Source organism: Chionomys nivalis, chromosome X (genome assembly GCF_950005125.1).
Source record: "Chionomys nivalis chromosome X, mChiNiv1.1, whole genome shotgun sequence".
NCBI lineage: Eukaryota > Metazoa > Chordata > Mammalia > Rodentia > Cricetidae > Chionomys > Chionomys nivalis.
In genome coordinates this window covers 70467762-70485628 of record NC_080112.1, presented here as the reverse complement: position 1 = coordinate 70485628, position 17867 = coordinate 70467762, and the positions used below count along the sequence as shown (strand labels likewise).

Genomic DNA, 17867 nt, shown 5'->3' with positions numbered 1-17867 from the left:
TCTGTAATCCCTCTTAAGGTGACATTGTTTGCCACAAATATATAGTTTGACATTTTGATTTTTCCTAAAACCTCTAGAAATCATCTCTCCTAAGCAAGCTTCATTATGAGCATGAATTAGAATGTATCTAGGATCCATTCCTCCAAAGGTCCTGACCTTGCCTTTAATGATGTAATTAACCTTTTGCATAGAGAATTAGCATTTTCAAAAGCCAGAGATTCAATTATTATTTGTCTAGCAGTGGTTAAGAGCATTGCCTGCTCTTCCAAAGGTCCTGAGTTCAATTCCCGGCAACCACATGGTGGCTCACAACCATCTGTAAGGAGGTCTGGTGCCCTTTTCTGGCCTGCACACATGCACACGGACAGAATATTGTATACATAATAAATAAATAAATATTTTTTAAAAATTTGGTATCATTCTATTTACTGAATCTTTATCAATTTTGGTGGTATTCATACCAAATTTGAACACCTGATTTTCAATAAAGGAGCTAAAAGTATACAATGGAAAAAAGAGAGCATCTTCAACAAATTGTGCTGGCAAAACTGGATGTCAATCTGTAGAAGAATGAAAATAGATCCATATCTATCACCATGCACAAAACTCAAGTCCAAATGGATTAAAGACCTCAATATCAGTCCAAACACACTGAACCTGATAGAAGAGAAAGTGGGAAGTACTCTACAACACATGGGCGCAGGAGAACACTTCCTACGTATAACCCCAGCAGCACAAACACTAAGGACATCATTGAATAAATGGGACCTCCTGAGACTGAGAAGCTTCTGTAAAGCAAAGGACACTGTCACTAAGACAGAAAGGCAACCCACTGACTGGGAGAAGATCTTCACTAACCCCGCAACTGACAAAGGTCTGATATCCAAAATATATAAAGAACTCAAGAAATTAGACCGTAAAAGGTTAATCAATCCAATTATAAAATGGGGCACTGAGCTGAACAGAGACTTTTCAACAGAAGTTCAAATGGCCAAAAGACACTTAAGATCGTGCTCAACTTCCTTAGCAATCAGGGAAATGCAAATCAAGACAACATTAAGATACCATCTTACACCTGTCAGAATGGCTAAAATCAAAAACACCAATGATAGCCTCTGCTGGAGAGGTTGTGGAGAAAGGGGCACTCTCATCCATTGCTGGTGGGAATGCAAACTTGTGCAACCACTTTGGAAAGCAGTGTGGCGGTTTCTCAGGAAAGTCGGGTTCAGCCTACCTCTCGACCCAGCAATACCACTATTGGGAATATACCCAAGAGATGCCCAAACATACAACAAAAGTATATGCTCAACTATGTTCATAGCAGCATTGTTTGTAATAGCCAGAACCTGGAAACAACCTAGATGTCCTTCAATGGAAGAATGGATGAAGAAAGTATGGAATATATACATATTAGAGTACTACTCAGCAGTAAAAAACAATGACTTCTTGAATTTTGTATACAAATGGACGGAAATAGAAAACACTATCCTGAGTGAGGTAAGCCAGACCCAAAAAGAGGAACATGGGATGTACTCACTCATATTTGGTTTCTAGCCATAAATAAAGGACATTGAGACTATAATTCGTGATTCTAGAGAAGCTAAATAAGAAGGTGAACCCAAAGAAAAACATATAAGCATCCTCCTGAATATTAACCTTCATCAGGCGATGAAAGAAGACAGAGACAGAGACCAACGTTGGAGCACTGGACTGAAGTCTCACGATCCAAAGGAGGAGCAGAAGGAGAGTGAGCACGAGCAAGGAACTCAGGACCGCGAGGGGTGCACCCACACACTGAGACAATGGGAATGTTCTATCGGGAACTCACCAAGGCCAGCTGGCCGGGGTCTGAAAAAGCATGGGACAAAACCGGTCTCGCTGAACATAACAGACAATGAGGACTACTGAGAACTGAAGAACAATGGCAATGGGTTCTTGATCCTAATGCACGTAATGGCTTTGTGGGAGCCCAGGTAGTTTGGATGCTCACCTTAATAGACCTGGATGGAGGTGGGTGGTCCTTGGACCTCCCACAGGGCAGAGAAACCTGCTTGCTCTTTGGGCTGAGGAGGGAGGAAGACTTGATTGGGGGAGGGGGATGGAATGGGAAGTGGTGGCGGGGAAGAGGCAGAAATCTTTAATAATTAAATAAATTAATTAATAAAAAAAAGAAAAAAATTTGGTATCATTCTATTTACTACTGATGTCAATCTTTGTAAGAAATCCATGAAGGTTCCTTTTGGGCCCCATATGACTTAAGTAAATGATTCAATCTTCTTTCCTACTTCTCCAATTCTGTCCCAAGCATTCAAAACTGCTGCACAACATAAAGCCAGGATGTGACCATCATATAGAGATTGCCTATCTGCAATAGCCTAATTTCCTTCTCCAAGAATTTGATCTTGGGAGATTTCCCTACCTCTAGCTCTACCCCATTGTTCAATAATCTTAGCCTCTTCTCTGAACCAGCTACTCCATTGTAATTGTGGACCAGGTTCTAAAACAGCTTTAACCAAGTCTGTCCAGTCACTAGGGATAATTCTATTACAAACTGACCACAAGTTTAACATTTGCTTCACAAAGGGTGAATTCATGTCATATGAGATGATTGCTTCCTTGAATATCCTTAAATCTAACATTGGCACAGGAGTTCAGTTAGCTGTAACAGAACCTCATAGCCAGGTCACTGCTGATAACTGTGGAGCTGCAGCTGCTGACTAGGATAGCCTTAGACTAAAAGGCAGCAACAATTAGAACAGAGGAATAAAATCACACAGCAGGAACCACAACAGGAACTAGCTGCTCACATGGTATCTATGCAAAGTACAGTTGAGGCATTTCCAACTACAGAGGGAAAACAGTTCCTTCACAATGGGCTAATCTGGCCATCCACCCCGACCACGTGGTAAAAGTTGGCAAAACCCTGGGGTCAGGCAGGCTGAAGGAGAACATGCTATGTGTGTAGGAAGGCTGGTGAGACCGGAACCCTGCTCATGACGGAGTGGTCACATTAACCCAGGAGAAGCTTCCTGCAAAACAATCACAGTCGACCTGCACCCTGGTCCCGGTGCTGCAAGGCAAACAAGTCATGGGCAGCACTCTGGTTTAAAGAATACTGAAGAGGTGTGTGGGTCAGGCGCAATGCATGGCCTTGAATGGGAGACAGGATGTTTAGAAACGGCTATGAGGGGCATTACTAAGATGATGAGAAAATGTTTCCTGTGGCCATGGAGGGGGCAACTGGACTGTCTCCATGCTAAGTAGTCCATGCGATTACTGCATTAGGGCTTCGAGAAAACTATTCTTTTTCTTGGGAGATAGATGCTGCCACATTTAAGATGACGTACAATAATGTCTTCAAGTAACAGAAATAACTCACTAGAATGATTAAATGTGCACACACACACAGAGACAGAAATAGAGACAGATAGAGAAAGGGGGAATAGGAGGGAGGGAAAGAGGGAGGGAGGGAGGGAGGGAGGGAGGGAGGGAGGGAGGGAGGGAGGGAGGGAGGCAGAGAGAGAGCTACACACAACAATATTTGCCTAGGCTCAAAGTTACTTGGAAGGATGAGGAAAGAGCATCCATGCAGCACAAGAGAGGAGCTTGAGGTAAGATCCTCAAATCTAAAGAAAAAAAACCTAGACTGAGATAAAATTAAAACAAAAAACATTTAGGGGCTGGAGAGTTGGCTCAGTGGTGGAGAGCATGTACTACTCTTGCAGGGGACCAGAGTTCAATTCTCAGCACCCATATCAGGTGGTTCACAATCACTGCAGCTCCATGGGGGATTGATCCAACATTTCCAGCCTCCAAGATGGCATCGGTATTCATATGCACACACATGTGCATACACACAAGCATGCACATACACACACAAACACCAAACACACACAGACTCACACAAACACACAGACGTCCTGTAGGATTGATTACCTGTTGAGTTTTTCCCATTGAATTCTGAGATTTGACCTAGGAATAAATATGTTCCCTTCATACAACCTGCTGGAGAAACTTGGGAAGGGGGGTCACTCCCCAGATCAAGTTCTCAGATGGGCATTACCAGGATACTGGATACTGGTGAGGACCTTTTGAGAGAGAAAAGCCCCACGGCACTTGTACACTGATGATACGGAAGGAAAACATCAAAAGACTGGCAGCAACATGAATCCTACTGGATGCATTAGGGGAAAATCCTAACTGAACTGGATTCATTGCAGGAATACAAACCACCTGTGATAGTTAGGTGTAAAACCCCCAACGATCCTGTAGCGCCTGTGCCACTATAAGACAGTCCACGAGCTGGGGACTAAGCTAGAGACTTAAAACACAGGCACACACAGATAGACAGAAAGAGACACGGACATGGGTCATCCTTGAGACAAGAATGCCCAACTTTATTATACTCAGGGGCAGCTTATAGAGGGCTCCTTAGCCACGCCCAGCTCTCTGGATCTTTCAGCTGCAGACTGAGCAGGCTCAGAGTTGCTGCAGGCACAGGGGTTTTGCTCAGTTCACTCCAGCAGACAAAGGGTCTAAAGCAAGCAAAGAAAATCAAGGGTCCAGGGATCTGCAGCTCCCAGCAGTAAGGATTTCTATTGCTGTGAAGAGACACCATGACCACGGCAACTCATACAGAGGGAATTGTTTAATTGGGACTGGCTTACACTTTAGAGGTTTAGTCCATCATTGTCATGGTGGGAAGCATGGGAGCACACAGGCAGACAATGTGGTGCTGGATAAGGAGCTGAGAGGACTGGGTGAAGCTTGAGCAGATATGAGACCTGAAAGTCTGCCCCCAAAGTGTCACACTTCCTCCAACAAGGCCATACCTCTTAATAGTGCCAGGCCCTATGGCCCAAGCATTTAAACACATGAGTCTCGGGGGGGGGGGGCATACCTATTCAAACGAACATACCTCCCTCCAGAAGACAAACCTTTGTGCACATTTACATGCTAGAGAAAACATGCTCTTCATATTCAGGAAAGGTAAGTAGGATATTTCAATATTCGTTTAAGATGTATGGTTTCCAGTTTTTGTTAGGAAGTCAGAATGTGGAGGTCAAATTTGATTACAGGTCGATGACACTTTGACACTAAAAACTTTCATGTTCATATGTATGGGTGTCTTGTCTGCGTGCATGTGTGTGCATTACACGGGCACAGTGTCCTCTGAGGTCAGAAGAAGGTGTTGATTCCCCAGGGACTAGAGTTACAGACAATTGTGAATTACCCTACGGGTGCCGGGGTTGGAACCCAGGTCCTCTTAGCAGTTGAATCAATCTCTTCACCTCCTGAGGTTTTGGTTTTGGTTTTTGTAAAGACAGACCTTATGTACCCAGGCTGTTGTGAACTCTGCCAGTAACTGAGGATGACTCTGAACTTCTGATTCCTCTACTCCCTGAGACCTGAGATTACAGGTGTGTACCATTACACTTGGCTTATAAAGTTCTGGGGGACAAACCTAGGCCCTCCTTGTATGCAAAGAAAGCACTCTAGTAATTGAGTACATCCTCAGTCCTGGATTGCTTGTGTGTGTGTGTGTGTGTATTTGTGTGTGTATGCATGTGAGTATGTTGCACGCATATTTGTGTGAGTACTCCTGCAGAGGCTAGAAGTTGATGTCAGGATTTCCCCTCAATCATCCTCCACTTTACTGTTATTCCTTTTTTATTTATTTATTTATTTATTTATTTATTTTTTATTTTTGAGACAGGGTTTCTCCATAGCTTTTTGGTTACTGTCCTGGAACTAGCTCTTGTAGACCAGGCTGGCCTCGAACTCACAGAGATCCGCCTGCCTCTGCCTCCCGAGTGCTGGGATTAAAGGCGTGGGCCACCAGCGCCCAGCTACTGTTATTATTTAATAAAGAAGCTGAACCCTTCTTTTTTGGCATTTTTTCTAATTTATTTTCCACCAAAAAAAATGTTTTATCCAAAAGCCTTTTGTTTCCCCTGTCAAAATAAGTCACTAGGAAGAATAAAAATTACCAGACAGTGGAATTTTATTTTCTTGAGTCCAGGTTAAGCTGAGGGTCAAGGTTTTCCTTCTTCTGTCAATCCCGCTGTCCTTCAAATGTCCTAGGAGGCTCCAGAAACTGTGGTATGTGGAGACACTACAGAAGGCTGTGGCTAGTTGAGGTTCCCTTCAGCCAAAGAGAAAAGGGGCCACTGCGCCAAAGGGGAAAGTGTGGGAGCACATGGGGTGTACACAGACATAGAAAGCAAAGACATAGAGGGGTAATGCCAGTCAACGAATACGGAACGCATACTACAGGCAAAGATGTCATGTAAGCAGACTGAATAACAAGAGACTCAGTGGGTTTAGAGCTGGCCCTGATCCAGCAGGATTAATCATCTTCACTAATTATTTACAATGTCCAGAATTCCAGATAGGGTCACAGGCTGAGGCTCTGTGTGGACTTGAACTAGAGAGGAAGGACAATATTCAGCCATGTAGAGTACACAGCGAGACTCCAGCAAGGGTGTTTTGCAAGCCTAATGCTTTCTAACTGAAACTCTGAAGCTTATAAAGATTTAAGAGTGTGTGTGTGTGTGTGTGTGTGTGTGTGTCTGTGTGTCTGTGTGTGTCTGTGTGTGTCTGTGTGTGTCTGTGTGTGTCTGTGTGCTGGCAGAAGCCGGGGGCGACAGATCCCCTGGAGCTGGAGCTGCAGGCAGTTATGAGCCCCTGATGTGGGTGCTGGAAACTGAACTGGGGTCCTCCACAAGAGCAATGCATGCTTGTAACCTATGAACCATCTCTCCCAGCCCCTCCTCACTATTTTTCAATACTGGAGCTCTCAACAAACCTAGAGCTTGCTCATTAAGTTAGGCTAGTTGCTCAGAAAGCCCCTGGAACCCACCTGTATTCACCTACCTCCACCCCAGCACGGGGTTAGAGATGTTTGTTGCCAGTTCCGTTTTTACTCATGAGCTGAGGATCCTAATTCGGCTCGCGCTCTCTCTCTCTCTCTCTCTCTCTCTCTCTCTCTTCGTGACCAGGTTTCTACGTAGCTTTGGAGCCTGTCCTGGATGTAGCTCTGTAGACCAAATTGGCCTCAAACTCACAGAGATCCGCTTGCCTCTGCCTCCTGACTACTGGGATTAAAGGCATTTAGCCTCGTTCACTTGGCATGATTTTAAAAATAGTTTTCTGCCTGGGATGCAATTCAGTCGGGAGAGTGCTTTCCTAGTATTTGAGAAGCACTGGATTTGATCCCCAGCATTCAGTGAACTGGACAAGGTACCCTACCCATGAAAGTTCAGCACTTAGGATGGTCCAAAGTTCATTGTCATTCTTAGGAAGTTCAACAACAGCCTGAGACAGGAGGAGATACTGACTAAATAAATGACAGATGGGTCTGGAATGTTGGGGTGGGAGTTGCCCAGTCCAGACTCCACCTCCGAGAAAGCCCACCAAACAGTGCCCCCTCTCCAGGGAGGGTCAAGACCACAACAGGGTATTTAAACTGCCCCTTCACCCCAGAGAACGAACATGTGATCTTCCTGGTTCTCCATTCCCTTCTCCGTGTTTTCCCGGTCCTTCCTCTCCGGGGACTGGAAGGCCACCTGGTACACTGGCACCCATTAAACCTGGGCTTTTTCTAATTCTGATTGATTTGGTATGATTTGGATTATTGCATCAGGGGAGAGGCTAACTGGCCCGTAAAATCTTTACAATGCATATGTAGTAAATGGAGATTTCTCCTTATAACTCAGACTGGCCATGGAATTGTGATCTTCCTGCCTCAGCTTCCTAAGTATAGAGATTACAGGCCTGCACAACCAACTCCATACAAGACTGTATTTTTTTTTTATTAAAAAAAACTCTTTTACATGAACTTGAGGATTTCAATAACTGCACAACCAACAATTTTTTAAATATTTATTTATTTATTATGTATACAATATTCTGTCTGCGTGTATGCCTGCAGGCCAGAAGAGGGCACCAGATAAGACTGTAATTTTTTTTTTTTTCTGAGACAGGGTTTCTCTGTATATTTAGAGCCTGTCCTGGAACTTGCTCTTTAGACCAGGGTGGCCTCAAACTCATAGAGACCCACCTGTCTCTGCCTCTTGAGTGCTGGGATTAAAGGCCTGTGCCACCACCACTCAGTCAAGTCTGCCAGCTTTCAAGGCTCCTATACTTAAAGAAATACCAGCACAACTGGGCAATGGAGGCATAAACTTTTAATCCCAGCACTCAGGAGGTAAAAGCAGCAGATCTCTGTGAGTTACAGGACAGCAAGGTCTACAGAATGAGTTCCAGAACAGCTAAGGCTACACAAAGAAACCCTGTCTCAAAACAAACAAACAAAACAAAACAAAAAAAAAGAATAACAAAGAAAAGAAAAGAAATACTGTCAAGATAAAACCGTATAGCATTTGGGGCAAGATTGATGGCTAAGGGGTTAAGAGCACTTGCTGCTCTCGCAAAGGACAAAGGTTGAGCCCGCAGTATCATATAGGAGCTCATGACCACCCATAACTTCAGTTCCAAGGGATCCACCAGGTTCTTCAGCGCTCTGCAGGCAGCAGGCATGGACATAGTTCACATCAGGCAAAAACACATATACGGAAAGTAAAAGTGAACAAAATGTTTTTCAAAACAGTAAAGTGAAAGGCAGCTAATAACCTCAAAATTATTGACACCTCCTCTAATAGGCAGTTACTCTACCCTCAGAGAGATACAATACTAGGACCTATTTATTTTTCTGTCCCTAAACGACTCTTTTCCCTGCTGGGTACCTGCGTCACACAGAGCATAGCTTACGCATTTGTCTTCCTTCTCAGCAAGGGACACAGAGGGACTGCTGAAGGAGCAATGCACTGTCACTGCACCTGTGACATAATCTCCCAGTTGGTCACTCAAACGGTGGCCTGCTTTAACTTTCCTAGTGAGGTTACACCAACCCGTCACACCAACCATTCATCTGCAAGTGGAAGACAGCGAATCTCTGGAAAGTCAGCAGAGTTTTCAAAGTCATCTGACCCCAGGAAAGCCAGGGAGCAGGGAACGGCTGGGGACAGTGGCAAACTGGGGTTCCAAGGCTGCTAGCGTTGTGCAGCTTGCTCTGATTTATGGCAACAGGGACTCCATAACGCCCAGAACACAGGCTGCCCTTCTTGCTGTCCTTGTGTAACCAGGGTGACAGGAAAATGACAGGAATGATTTCCATGGTCAAATGGTGGTCACAACATCCAAGGGCACATGGATACAGGTGGTCACAACATCCAAGGGCACATGGGGACACAGGTGGTCACAACATCCAAGGGAACAGGGACAAAGGTGGTCACAACATCCAAGGGCACATGAGGACACAGGTGGTCACAACATCCAAGGGCACAGGGACACAGGTGCTCACAACATCCAAGGGCACAGGGACACAGGTGATCAAGACATCTAAGGGCATATGGACACAGGTGGTCAAGACATCCAAGGGCACATGGATACAGGTGGTCACAACATCCAAGGGCACATGGGGACATAGGTGGTCACAATATCCAAGGGCACAAGGACACAGGTGGTCACAACATCCAAGGGAACAGGGACACAGGTGGTCACAACATCCAAGGGCACAGGGACACAGGTGGTCAAGACATCCAAGGGCACAGGGACACGGGTGGTCAAGACATCCAAGGGCACATGGACACGGGTGGTCACAACATCCAAGGGCACATGGGGACATAGGTGGTCACAATATCCAAGGGCACAGGGACACAGGTGGTCACAACATCCAAGGGAACAGGGACACAGGTGGTCACAACATTTAAGGGCACATGGACACAGGTGGTCAAGACATCCCAGGGCACATGGACACAGGTGGTCAAGACATCCAAGGGCACATGGACACGGGTGGTCAAGACATCCAAGGGCACAGGGACACAGGTGGTCAAGATATCCAAGGGCACAGGGACACAGGTGGTCAGAGCATCCAAGGGCACATGGACACAGGTGGTCACAGCATCCAAGGGCACATGGACACGGGTGGTCACAGCATCCAAGGGCACAGGGACAACAGGTGGTCAAGACATCCAAGGGCACAGGGACACGGGTGGCCAACAGGAGTTCTTGCTTCAGCTTTAGAGGAAATGGATGATGTGGAAACGTGGACACTATGGCTGTCACCTCACAGCCACGAATGCAGAGCACTGGGCCTCCGCACAGCTGACTGTGGCTGCCTGGCTGGGAGGTCCCTGGCTGCTCTGGGTTGTTACACGGAACTTGAGAAGGGGACCATCTATTTGCCACCAAAGTTCCAGGCCATGTTTGTAAAGGAACTCAAGGGAGTCCTGGTTACCAGTTCTGGTGGGAGGTTGTAGGGGCCCCCGAGTGCCAGAGCATCAAGGGCAGAAACACAGCTCAGCCACCCTGTAGGTTCTCCCTGAGCTGAATGAATAGCAGAAGGACAGAGCCTGGGTGCTCTTCAGAGTACCCCTCTTCTAGGTGGGGGCAGACTGAGAAAGGGTGGGGAAAGGAAGGAAGGAAGGAAGGAAGGAAGGAAGGAAGGAAGGAAGGGAAGCATCTTACTTCCTCCTTCCCAATGGGGTCCAGATTTACTCTTCAGACCTGAGCCTGGGAACCTGCACTTGCTCCCCTAGAGGCAGCAGGGTCAGCCAACCACAGCAACAGTATTGGGCAGCAGTAGGTCTGAATGAAGATGAGAGAGGCTGTGTGCTCAGCGGGCAGGGCAGGGCTGGCCAAGTCATTCTCACAGAGCTGTTGGTGTCCTGCCATGGCTTCAGCATGCAGCTGTACTGATGACAATGGCCCCGAGCCTGCACGAACAGTGCCTGGTGCTGGAATTCACCACAGCCAGGACTGGCTTCCACGTGCGAGCTGCCAGAGCCCAGCTGCGAGTCTGTCAGACTGCACTCAGCTCTCGCCCTTGCCAGAAGTAGCCACGAGACTCGGGATGAGAGCCCCAGCCTGAGGAATGAGACCATCTTCTCAGAGAGGGGCTCTGACGGGGTGGTCCCCACTGTCCCTTCAGGGTCTCGGGTCACTGTCCTCCCACGTGGATTATGTGCTGTCTCCCTGAGCTCATCCTGTGTGGCTCAGAGGGACCCCGGAGACTGTGGGAAGGGTGTTGCCAGGCGTGCCCCAACTCCACAGGCAGCTGACTCTTCCAGTTTGTAGGGACCCTGCACTGCTACTACCTGGCACTCCTCGAGCTCAGAGTATTGCAGGTCCCAGGAGAGCTCCTGCTCCACAGGCAGGCGTGAACCAGCTAATTTGAGGAACACCGCTTGCACTTCATGTCCTGCCCAAGACAGGTCTTGAAACTCTTATTTTAAATGTCTGAGCTTATTTTAAATTGATTTAAATTTATTCTAAATGAGTGGTTCGTCTGCATGTGTGTCTATGGACCAGGTTTGTGCCTAGTGCCCAGGGAAGCCAGAGGAAGAAGAGGACCTCTGATCCCCTGGGCCTGCAGTGTCAAATGGTTACGAGCTGGGTATCTGTGCTGGCAATCAAATCCAGGTCCTCTGCAAAAGCAGTGCTCTTAGCTGCTGAGCCATCTCTTCAGTCCCTCAGGACAGGACTTTTGAGAGCACCCCTCACGGTAGGATCCAGAGCCTACTTTGGCAACTCCAACCTTTTGTGGCCCTAATCACAGTGTCCTTTTGTGACTTTTACTTCCTAACACACCATAGCCTGCTGTGGTTTAAGACGAACAAACCACCTTGTCTTGTGTGCTCTGGATACCTCACAGGCTCCGGTGTCACCTCCTGCTTCCACACGCTGAGTCAGAGCTTCCCACGCCAAGGACAAGCACACTCCATTCACACATTCACAGGGCACACGGCCAGAGCATGGGGCAGAGTCCACGGGCCCAGATGATTCCTCCTCGCCAGCACCCTACATCAAACGTGGAAAGCCCTGAATCTCAGGAATGCAAGCTGGCAGAACCCATCCCAAAGTCTCAGATCTTGCCTGGCACTTGGTCCGGGCTCAAGGCTGGAAGCCATCCAGTCTGTCTCTGAGGGCAGCATCAGAATGTGGAGCCCAGGAGGAGGTAGGGAAGATGGACCCGGGAACAAACAAATACCAGGGTGAGGAGGCACCTGTGGGAGACCTTCCACGCATGTGTAGATGCGTCATCTTAATCATCACATGCACACGTCTCAAGATGGTTCAAACCTGAATACCTGAGTCCCTTCCTTGGAGCCCACAGAAAATCTGGGTGCCAGTGCTAGAGAGATGGCTCGGGAGGTAAGTGCAGTGTGCAGCTCTTCTGGATGAGTTCAGTTCCCAGCACCCATGTCAGGCAGCTCACATCACTTTGATCAGTTTGGTTTCAGGGAATAAAACAGACAGGTCTCCAATGGAACCTGCACTGATGTGTAAACACCTACACACAACTGCATGTGCGCATGCACCCGCGAGCATGCGTGTACACAAACACACAATTCAAACTAAATCTTTTCCAGGTGGTTGTGGTGCGTGTCTTTAATCCCAGCACTTGGGAAGCAGAGGCAGTTGGATCTCTGTGAAGTCAATGACAGCCTGGTCTACAGAGAGAGGTCCAGTATGGCTATGGTTGTTACACAGAGAAACCTTGTCCTTCTGGACCCGATGATACCCATCTATAACCCAGGTTTCCTACAGTAGGATTGGAGAGACAAGAAGAATCTAGAAGTTCCAAGGCCTTTTAGACAGCTGTCCAGAGCATGGGCAGAAATCGGACACATCTTGCTTTAAATATGGTAGACTGAGAGAACCAACTCCCAGGTAGTTGTACTCTGACCACCACACATGTGCCATGGCACAGGAGCCTCTTTCTCTCTTCCACACCCCCCAGTACATGTTTCTCTCTCCCTCCCCATCCCTCCCTCCGTCTCCTGCACTCTCTCACAGTACAAATACCCCAAACTCTTTAAAACCAGGACTTTTCCAATGGGAGCTGGATGAGATCACCTGTCAGACTAGGACCCGGACGGTGTGGAGATCTGGCGCTTAAACTGCCATGGGACATCACCTCTGTTGGCCACAGAACCACTAAAGACTCATTTTGTCACCACCAACGCAGAGTCAAAAGGTGTTCTCTGTGCTCCTTATAGCCTGTGCGCACACTGTGTGGAGCTTCTCTTACTCCACCAACCACGGGCCCGTGAACTTGCCCCCACCCGTCTACTGAAAAGGTCCCGGGGACAATCAGGGGACTTGGCAACTCCTTGCAAAGGGCGCGTTCGCAGGCACACCAAGATGAAGTGCAAATCCTAGGCCACTACTCCATGCGTGCCATGCCTTCCAGGAGAGAATGATCTAAAAGAAGGTCAGAGACAGGGATGGGGAAAAAAACAGGAAAGGAGACAGCATTGCTGAATGCAGGCGACAGGAGGCAAAACGGGCTTCCTGAGACTGTCCCAGAGATGGCAGTAGTCAGGGCAGGGCGGGGTTCCTTGGCTGGGGGCAGGGGGAGAATGCTGGCCTTGTCAGCCCTGGTCCCAGCGCACCTTGCTAAGCTTGGCTACATGGTGGTTTCTCAGAAGAGAGACCACATCCCATGCAGGACTACTGTTCTTTTTATCCACAAAATTCTTTATTTCCGTTTTGAAAACCTCATGCATGAGAACTGTATTGGGGGAGATAGAGTGGAGTGTAAATGAGGACTGGTATTCTTAGAGGGGTGTGAAGGAACAGTATCCACCCCATTGCTGTACCTCATCACCCACCAAAAGAGAACATAGGACAAAATGACTTAATGTGCAACAGCTGTCACCGAGGACAGGCAGGGACAAAAGCAGGGGCACAAAGTCTGCTCTGGCTGGAGAGCAGAGGTCCTCAACTTATGGGATACTGACATTAAAATTCATTTAGAATTCATAGCAGTAACCAATTTACAGGTATGAAGTGGCCACGAAATAATTTGTACAGTTGGGGTCACCCCAACATGAGGAACTGCATTAGAGGGTCGCAGCAGGAGGGAGTCCGAGATCCACTGCTGCAGAGTGACTGGAAGGGAGCAGGATCCACGGGTAGTAGCCTGGCCTCTTCTGCAGGGGCGCTGGGTTCAACCTGTGAGGCAGAGCACAGTCAGGCCAGCCCCTGGATTCCTGAGCAGCCAGGAATGTGGGAAGGGCAGTGGGAGGCAGAACACTCACTTCAAAGATCCTGTGCACAGCAGAACGCTCCCTTCAAAGAGCCTCGAACTTTTCATTGAGGGCCTGCATGAAGGCTGAAACACAGGTTCAGATGGGTATTCCAGACCCAGACACACAGGAACGCACCCGCCTGACTCCTTCTCTGTGTCCCAGAACTTCCAGCCAGCCACCTCACTGCCCTCCAGCCACCATGCAAGGAGCCTGGGGACAGACTCCCCCACCCATCACCGAGCTCTATGTGGGAGCCTTTTTCTACAGGAGAACAGCAAGGACAGGCAGTCCTCAAACGCTGGGCCACAGCACTGCCAGCCCTACTTGTGAAACAAGCAAACATGTGACAACAAACACGTCACAAGCCACACCCGCCAGGACCTCAAGGGAAACTACAGCGGGACTGTCTAAATGCCCAGAGAGAAGGGAAGCTGGGGGACTCATCTGCACCGCACACAGGAGAGCACTGGCTCTGGGTGCAAGTCCCTGCAGTCAATGCACAGAGGCCCCCAGTCTGGCCTGCTTGAGGTCACCTCCCACCAGAGAACCGCCCCTCAGCCCACCCCAATCACCTGCACCCAAACACTGAGTTCTCCCTCCGGCCCTCTCCCCATTGCTTCCCTGCCCTGGCTCGGTCATACCTAGTTGTTCCTTGAGTTCCTCTATTTCCTTCTGTAACATCAGGCACTAGCCCAGCAGATGGGAGAAAAAGAGAGAAAGATTAGCATTCAACGTCCTGGCCTTCTGTCTGCTCCATTCAGACGTCTTCCTAGTGTTTACACCTCTCACTGGTCACAGTCCTGTGAGGAGACTGGCAAAGAACCTCAAACATGAAGGAGGTGTCCTCTCTCTGTGGAGTGTGTGACAGGCATTGGCACAGAATGTGAACTATCAGCTCAGGGGATATCTGGGGCTGGCATTTAGTTTTGTGAAAACCTTACCTGCGGACATCCTGGCGTGCCTCGTACTAATTCTACCTGACTCTCTCCAACAGGTAGTAAAGGATCCACAGTTGGATCCTGTTCAGCTGAAACTAAAGAAAGAATATAAATATATTATGCAGCTTCAAGGCTTGGCATCCATGTGGGAAGGAACTGGTGAAATCTGAAATGAGACAACATCACCCTCTGCTGGTCCCCACGTGTGTATGTTGGGACATCACTTTCACGAAGCTTTAAGCCTTTCTATTTCTTGTAGCTCTTAGGCAACCCCGAGGCTCTGTGTACCCCTATTAGGACTGCTAGTGAAATACAGAATGTGGGTTGAGCCCAATGCCTTAGCAGGGTTTACTAGCAAAAACTCTGGTGTGCTAAAAGCCCACCTCTGGATTTGGTGTTGTCATATGCTTTAACGCCCTGCATCCTATAGTCCCACTCTTTTCTCAGTGTGGCCTGAGGCCAGACCCACCCACACCCAGTCTCCTGTTACCCCCTGTCTACCTAGACAGGAAAGCCCAAGGCTACAATCTCCCAAAGGAGGAGAGCCTTGATATTCCCCCTCACCCGCTGCTCTCAAACCCCAAAGACTCACCAGCAGAGGCAGGAGCTCTGAGCCGGGCACTTCTCTGCCTCAAGACTTGAGAGTTTCCTGGAACTTGGGGTGCTCGGAGGTTGGGGTCTCCACTGCTCATTTCTCCACGATGCATGAACATGCAAGGTTGCTCTGCCCTGTGTGTTGGAAGCTGACACAAAAACTTCTCAGTGAGTACATGCCATGGAGGGGCTGAGGGGCAAGTGGGGAAACAAAATGGAGGCTTGTGAGGCTCATCCCATCCGCACCTTCTCTTCCTCCTCAGCCTCAGGGCAAGAGGCAGGAAAGGAGCTCCCAAGCACTGAAAAGGCTCAGATCCTGGCCTGGCTTCCTTGGGGAAGAGCCAGGAGGGAGGATCAGGAGGCCCTTGGGTCTGACTACAGCCAAGCTGTGCAGCCCACACTGGAAGGGCTCTCTGGATCCAAATCACCCAGACTGTAGCCAGGCCTGCTTCCCACCCCGCCTGGCCAGAGAGAGGAGATGCACAGGGAGGGAACAGTCGCCAACACCTAACTGAGGCTCCCTCATATCCACCCTTCCTTATGACCAGGACCCCACACCGGACATCCTAATCAGGGCGAGTGTCCACTGAACACTCCCAGACCAAGGCAGGGGCAGAGGGAGCAGGGCAATGGTCTGTGCTGGGGAGGGAAAGGGAGGGCTGAGAGGGGACAGAGGGTGCTCTACTCACTTGAGCCTGCAGGCCAGAATCTCTGGTGGAGTCATCATCTTCTTTGGCTCCTGGCTGGGATTCCTTTGTCTTCTTTGCCAGGGATTTCTTCCCAGTGCAGAAGGGCTTGCACTCTTTGGGCCCCGAAGGCAGTGAGCATTTACTGCCCTTCCCCAGCAGGGCAACCCCAGAGATTGGGGGGAGGGTGGATGGTCCTACAGGAGCTGACTTGAGTCTCTGTCCCCATGCTGGGAAAGTTCTTCCCAGGGGTCTTGAGGGATCTAACAAGGACTTCTCATGAGCTTGCTTCTGAGGCTTCTCTTGTGCTGCCTTCTTTCTAGGACTGGTCTTAGGAATGGCACCTGGAGCAGTGGCAGCAGGGGCAGGGACCACAGCAGAGGTGGCGGCGGCAGCGGTGGCTCCTGGGATGCTGTGTCTGCTCCCTTCTTTGCCCCAGACCATACTTTGCTTTTTCTTAGTCAGGGAGCCTTCCAGCTCTCCTGAAGCCTGCTTCTCCATGCTTGAGCTGAGTGTCAGAGTAGCACTGGACAGTACAGAGGGGGGCACATGGACGAAACCTTCCCTGCCATGGACAGTCGTGTGTCTGCCTGTGTCTTCCAGCTCAGTGAGGCCACTGGACTTGCCTTGGCCTCCTTCTTTGAGGCAAATGGTCACCCTCATCATTTGTGTCTCTCTGGCCTCATCAGAAGACTCAGGATCGGAGGACGGATAATGAATATCCTCACTGGCTATTATCCTGCTTTTGGCACCTCTTCTTGGGGCCACCCAGGCCCTGCCCTGCCCCAGACCCCTGGAGTGCAGTTGGCTAGCTGAGAACTGCTTCCCTTCCATAGAGGTCGGAGGTCGCAAGCCTCTCCTGCTTGTGCCTGTGTCTGTGTCTCCCCAAATACCAAAGGGATCAGATGCGCTGCTTCTGGGGGACGGATGTCTGCGGACACCCCAGGCCTCCCGGTTGGCTACATACTGCCCGAAGCTTGTACCCTCTACTGTCAGCTGCGGTGCAAAGTCCAAATTGTCCCCTCTCTCATCCACTGGAGTGCCAGGCCGACCTTCGCAGCCCCAAATGACTGACCTGCCCTCCATCTCATCACTGTCTAACCAGGAATCATACTGGAAAGTCTTGGAGACAGGGAAACACATTTTGTCCTCTCTGCTCCGGAACAGCCTCTCGTCGGAGCCGAAGCCAAGTCCCCTCTGGAATCCATGGCCAAAGCGGCATCCTTCCATGTGCTCCCCACTTTCCGGCCCAAAACTGCCTCCCCGCACAGACATATCATCAGGAGAGCTCATGTTTGCAGCCCAGCAGGCGCTATCTGAGGGGACATGGCCACCAGCTCTCTGCATTCTCTGCGGCAATGCCTTCAGCGGTGATGCCTTCGGTGGCGATGCCTTCGGCAGCGAAGAGAACCGCCACCGCCACTGGCGCTACACATCTCGTTTGAAACAACGCGAGACTTCAAGCACCATCCCGGGCCTGTCTCATTGGTCAGCCACTCAGCCAGCCACCAACCAGGGCAGCCGTTGTTTGGCTGGTACCCAGGGCCCTA

General features: G+C 49.2%; 1 protein-coding gene across 1 annotated transcript; it reads right to left on the bottom strand.

Annotated features, from left to right (window-relative positions):
• Positions 1-13541: 13541 nt before the first annotated feature.
• On the bottom strand, positions 13542-17610 carry LOC130867915 (uncharacterized protein CXorf49 homolog). Its single transcript, XM_057760136.1, has 6 exons — positions 16321-17610; positions 15630-15780; positions 15041-15132; positions 14741-14786; positions 14109-14182; positions 13542-14022 (listed from the first exon to the last, which is right to left on the bottom strand). Exons 1-5 carry the CDS (start codon positions 17608-17610, stop codon positions 14142-14144), a joined length of 1620 nt encoding a protein of 539 aa, XP_057616119.1. The 3' UTR covers positions 13542-14022; positions 14109-14141.
• Positions 17611-17867: the final 257 nt, after the last annotated feature.

What these genes read in the sequence shown, in the direction of transcription:
- LOC130867915 (XM_057760136.1), bottom strand. Translation starts at nt 17,610, where the DNA reads ATGAGCTCTCCTGATGATATGTCTGTGCGGGGAGGCAGTTTTGGGCCG. An exon ending in CAGAGCTCCTGCCTCTGCTG is followed by an intron (nt 15,133 to 15,629) that starts GTGAGTCTTTGG and finishes TTCTTTCTTTAG; the next exon opens with TTTCAGCTGAACAGGATCCA. An exon ending in GCACGCCAGGATGTCCGCAG is followed by an intron (nt 14,787 to 15,040) that starts GTAAGGTTTTCA and finishes CTGCTGGGCTAG; the next exon opens with TGCCTGATGTTACAGAAGGA.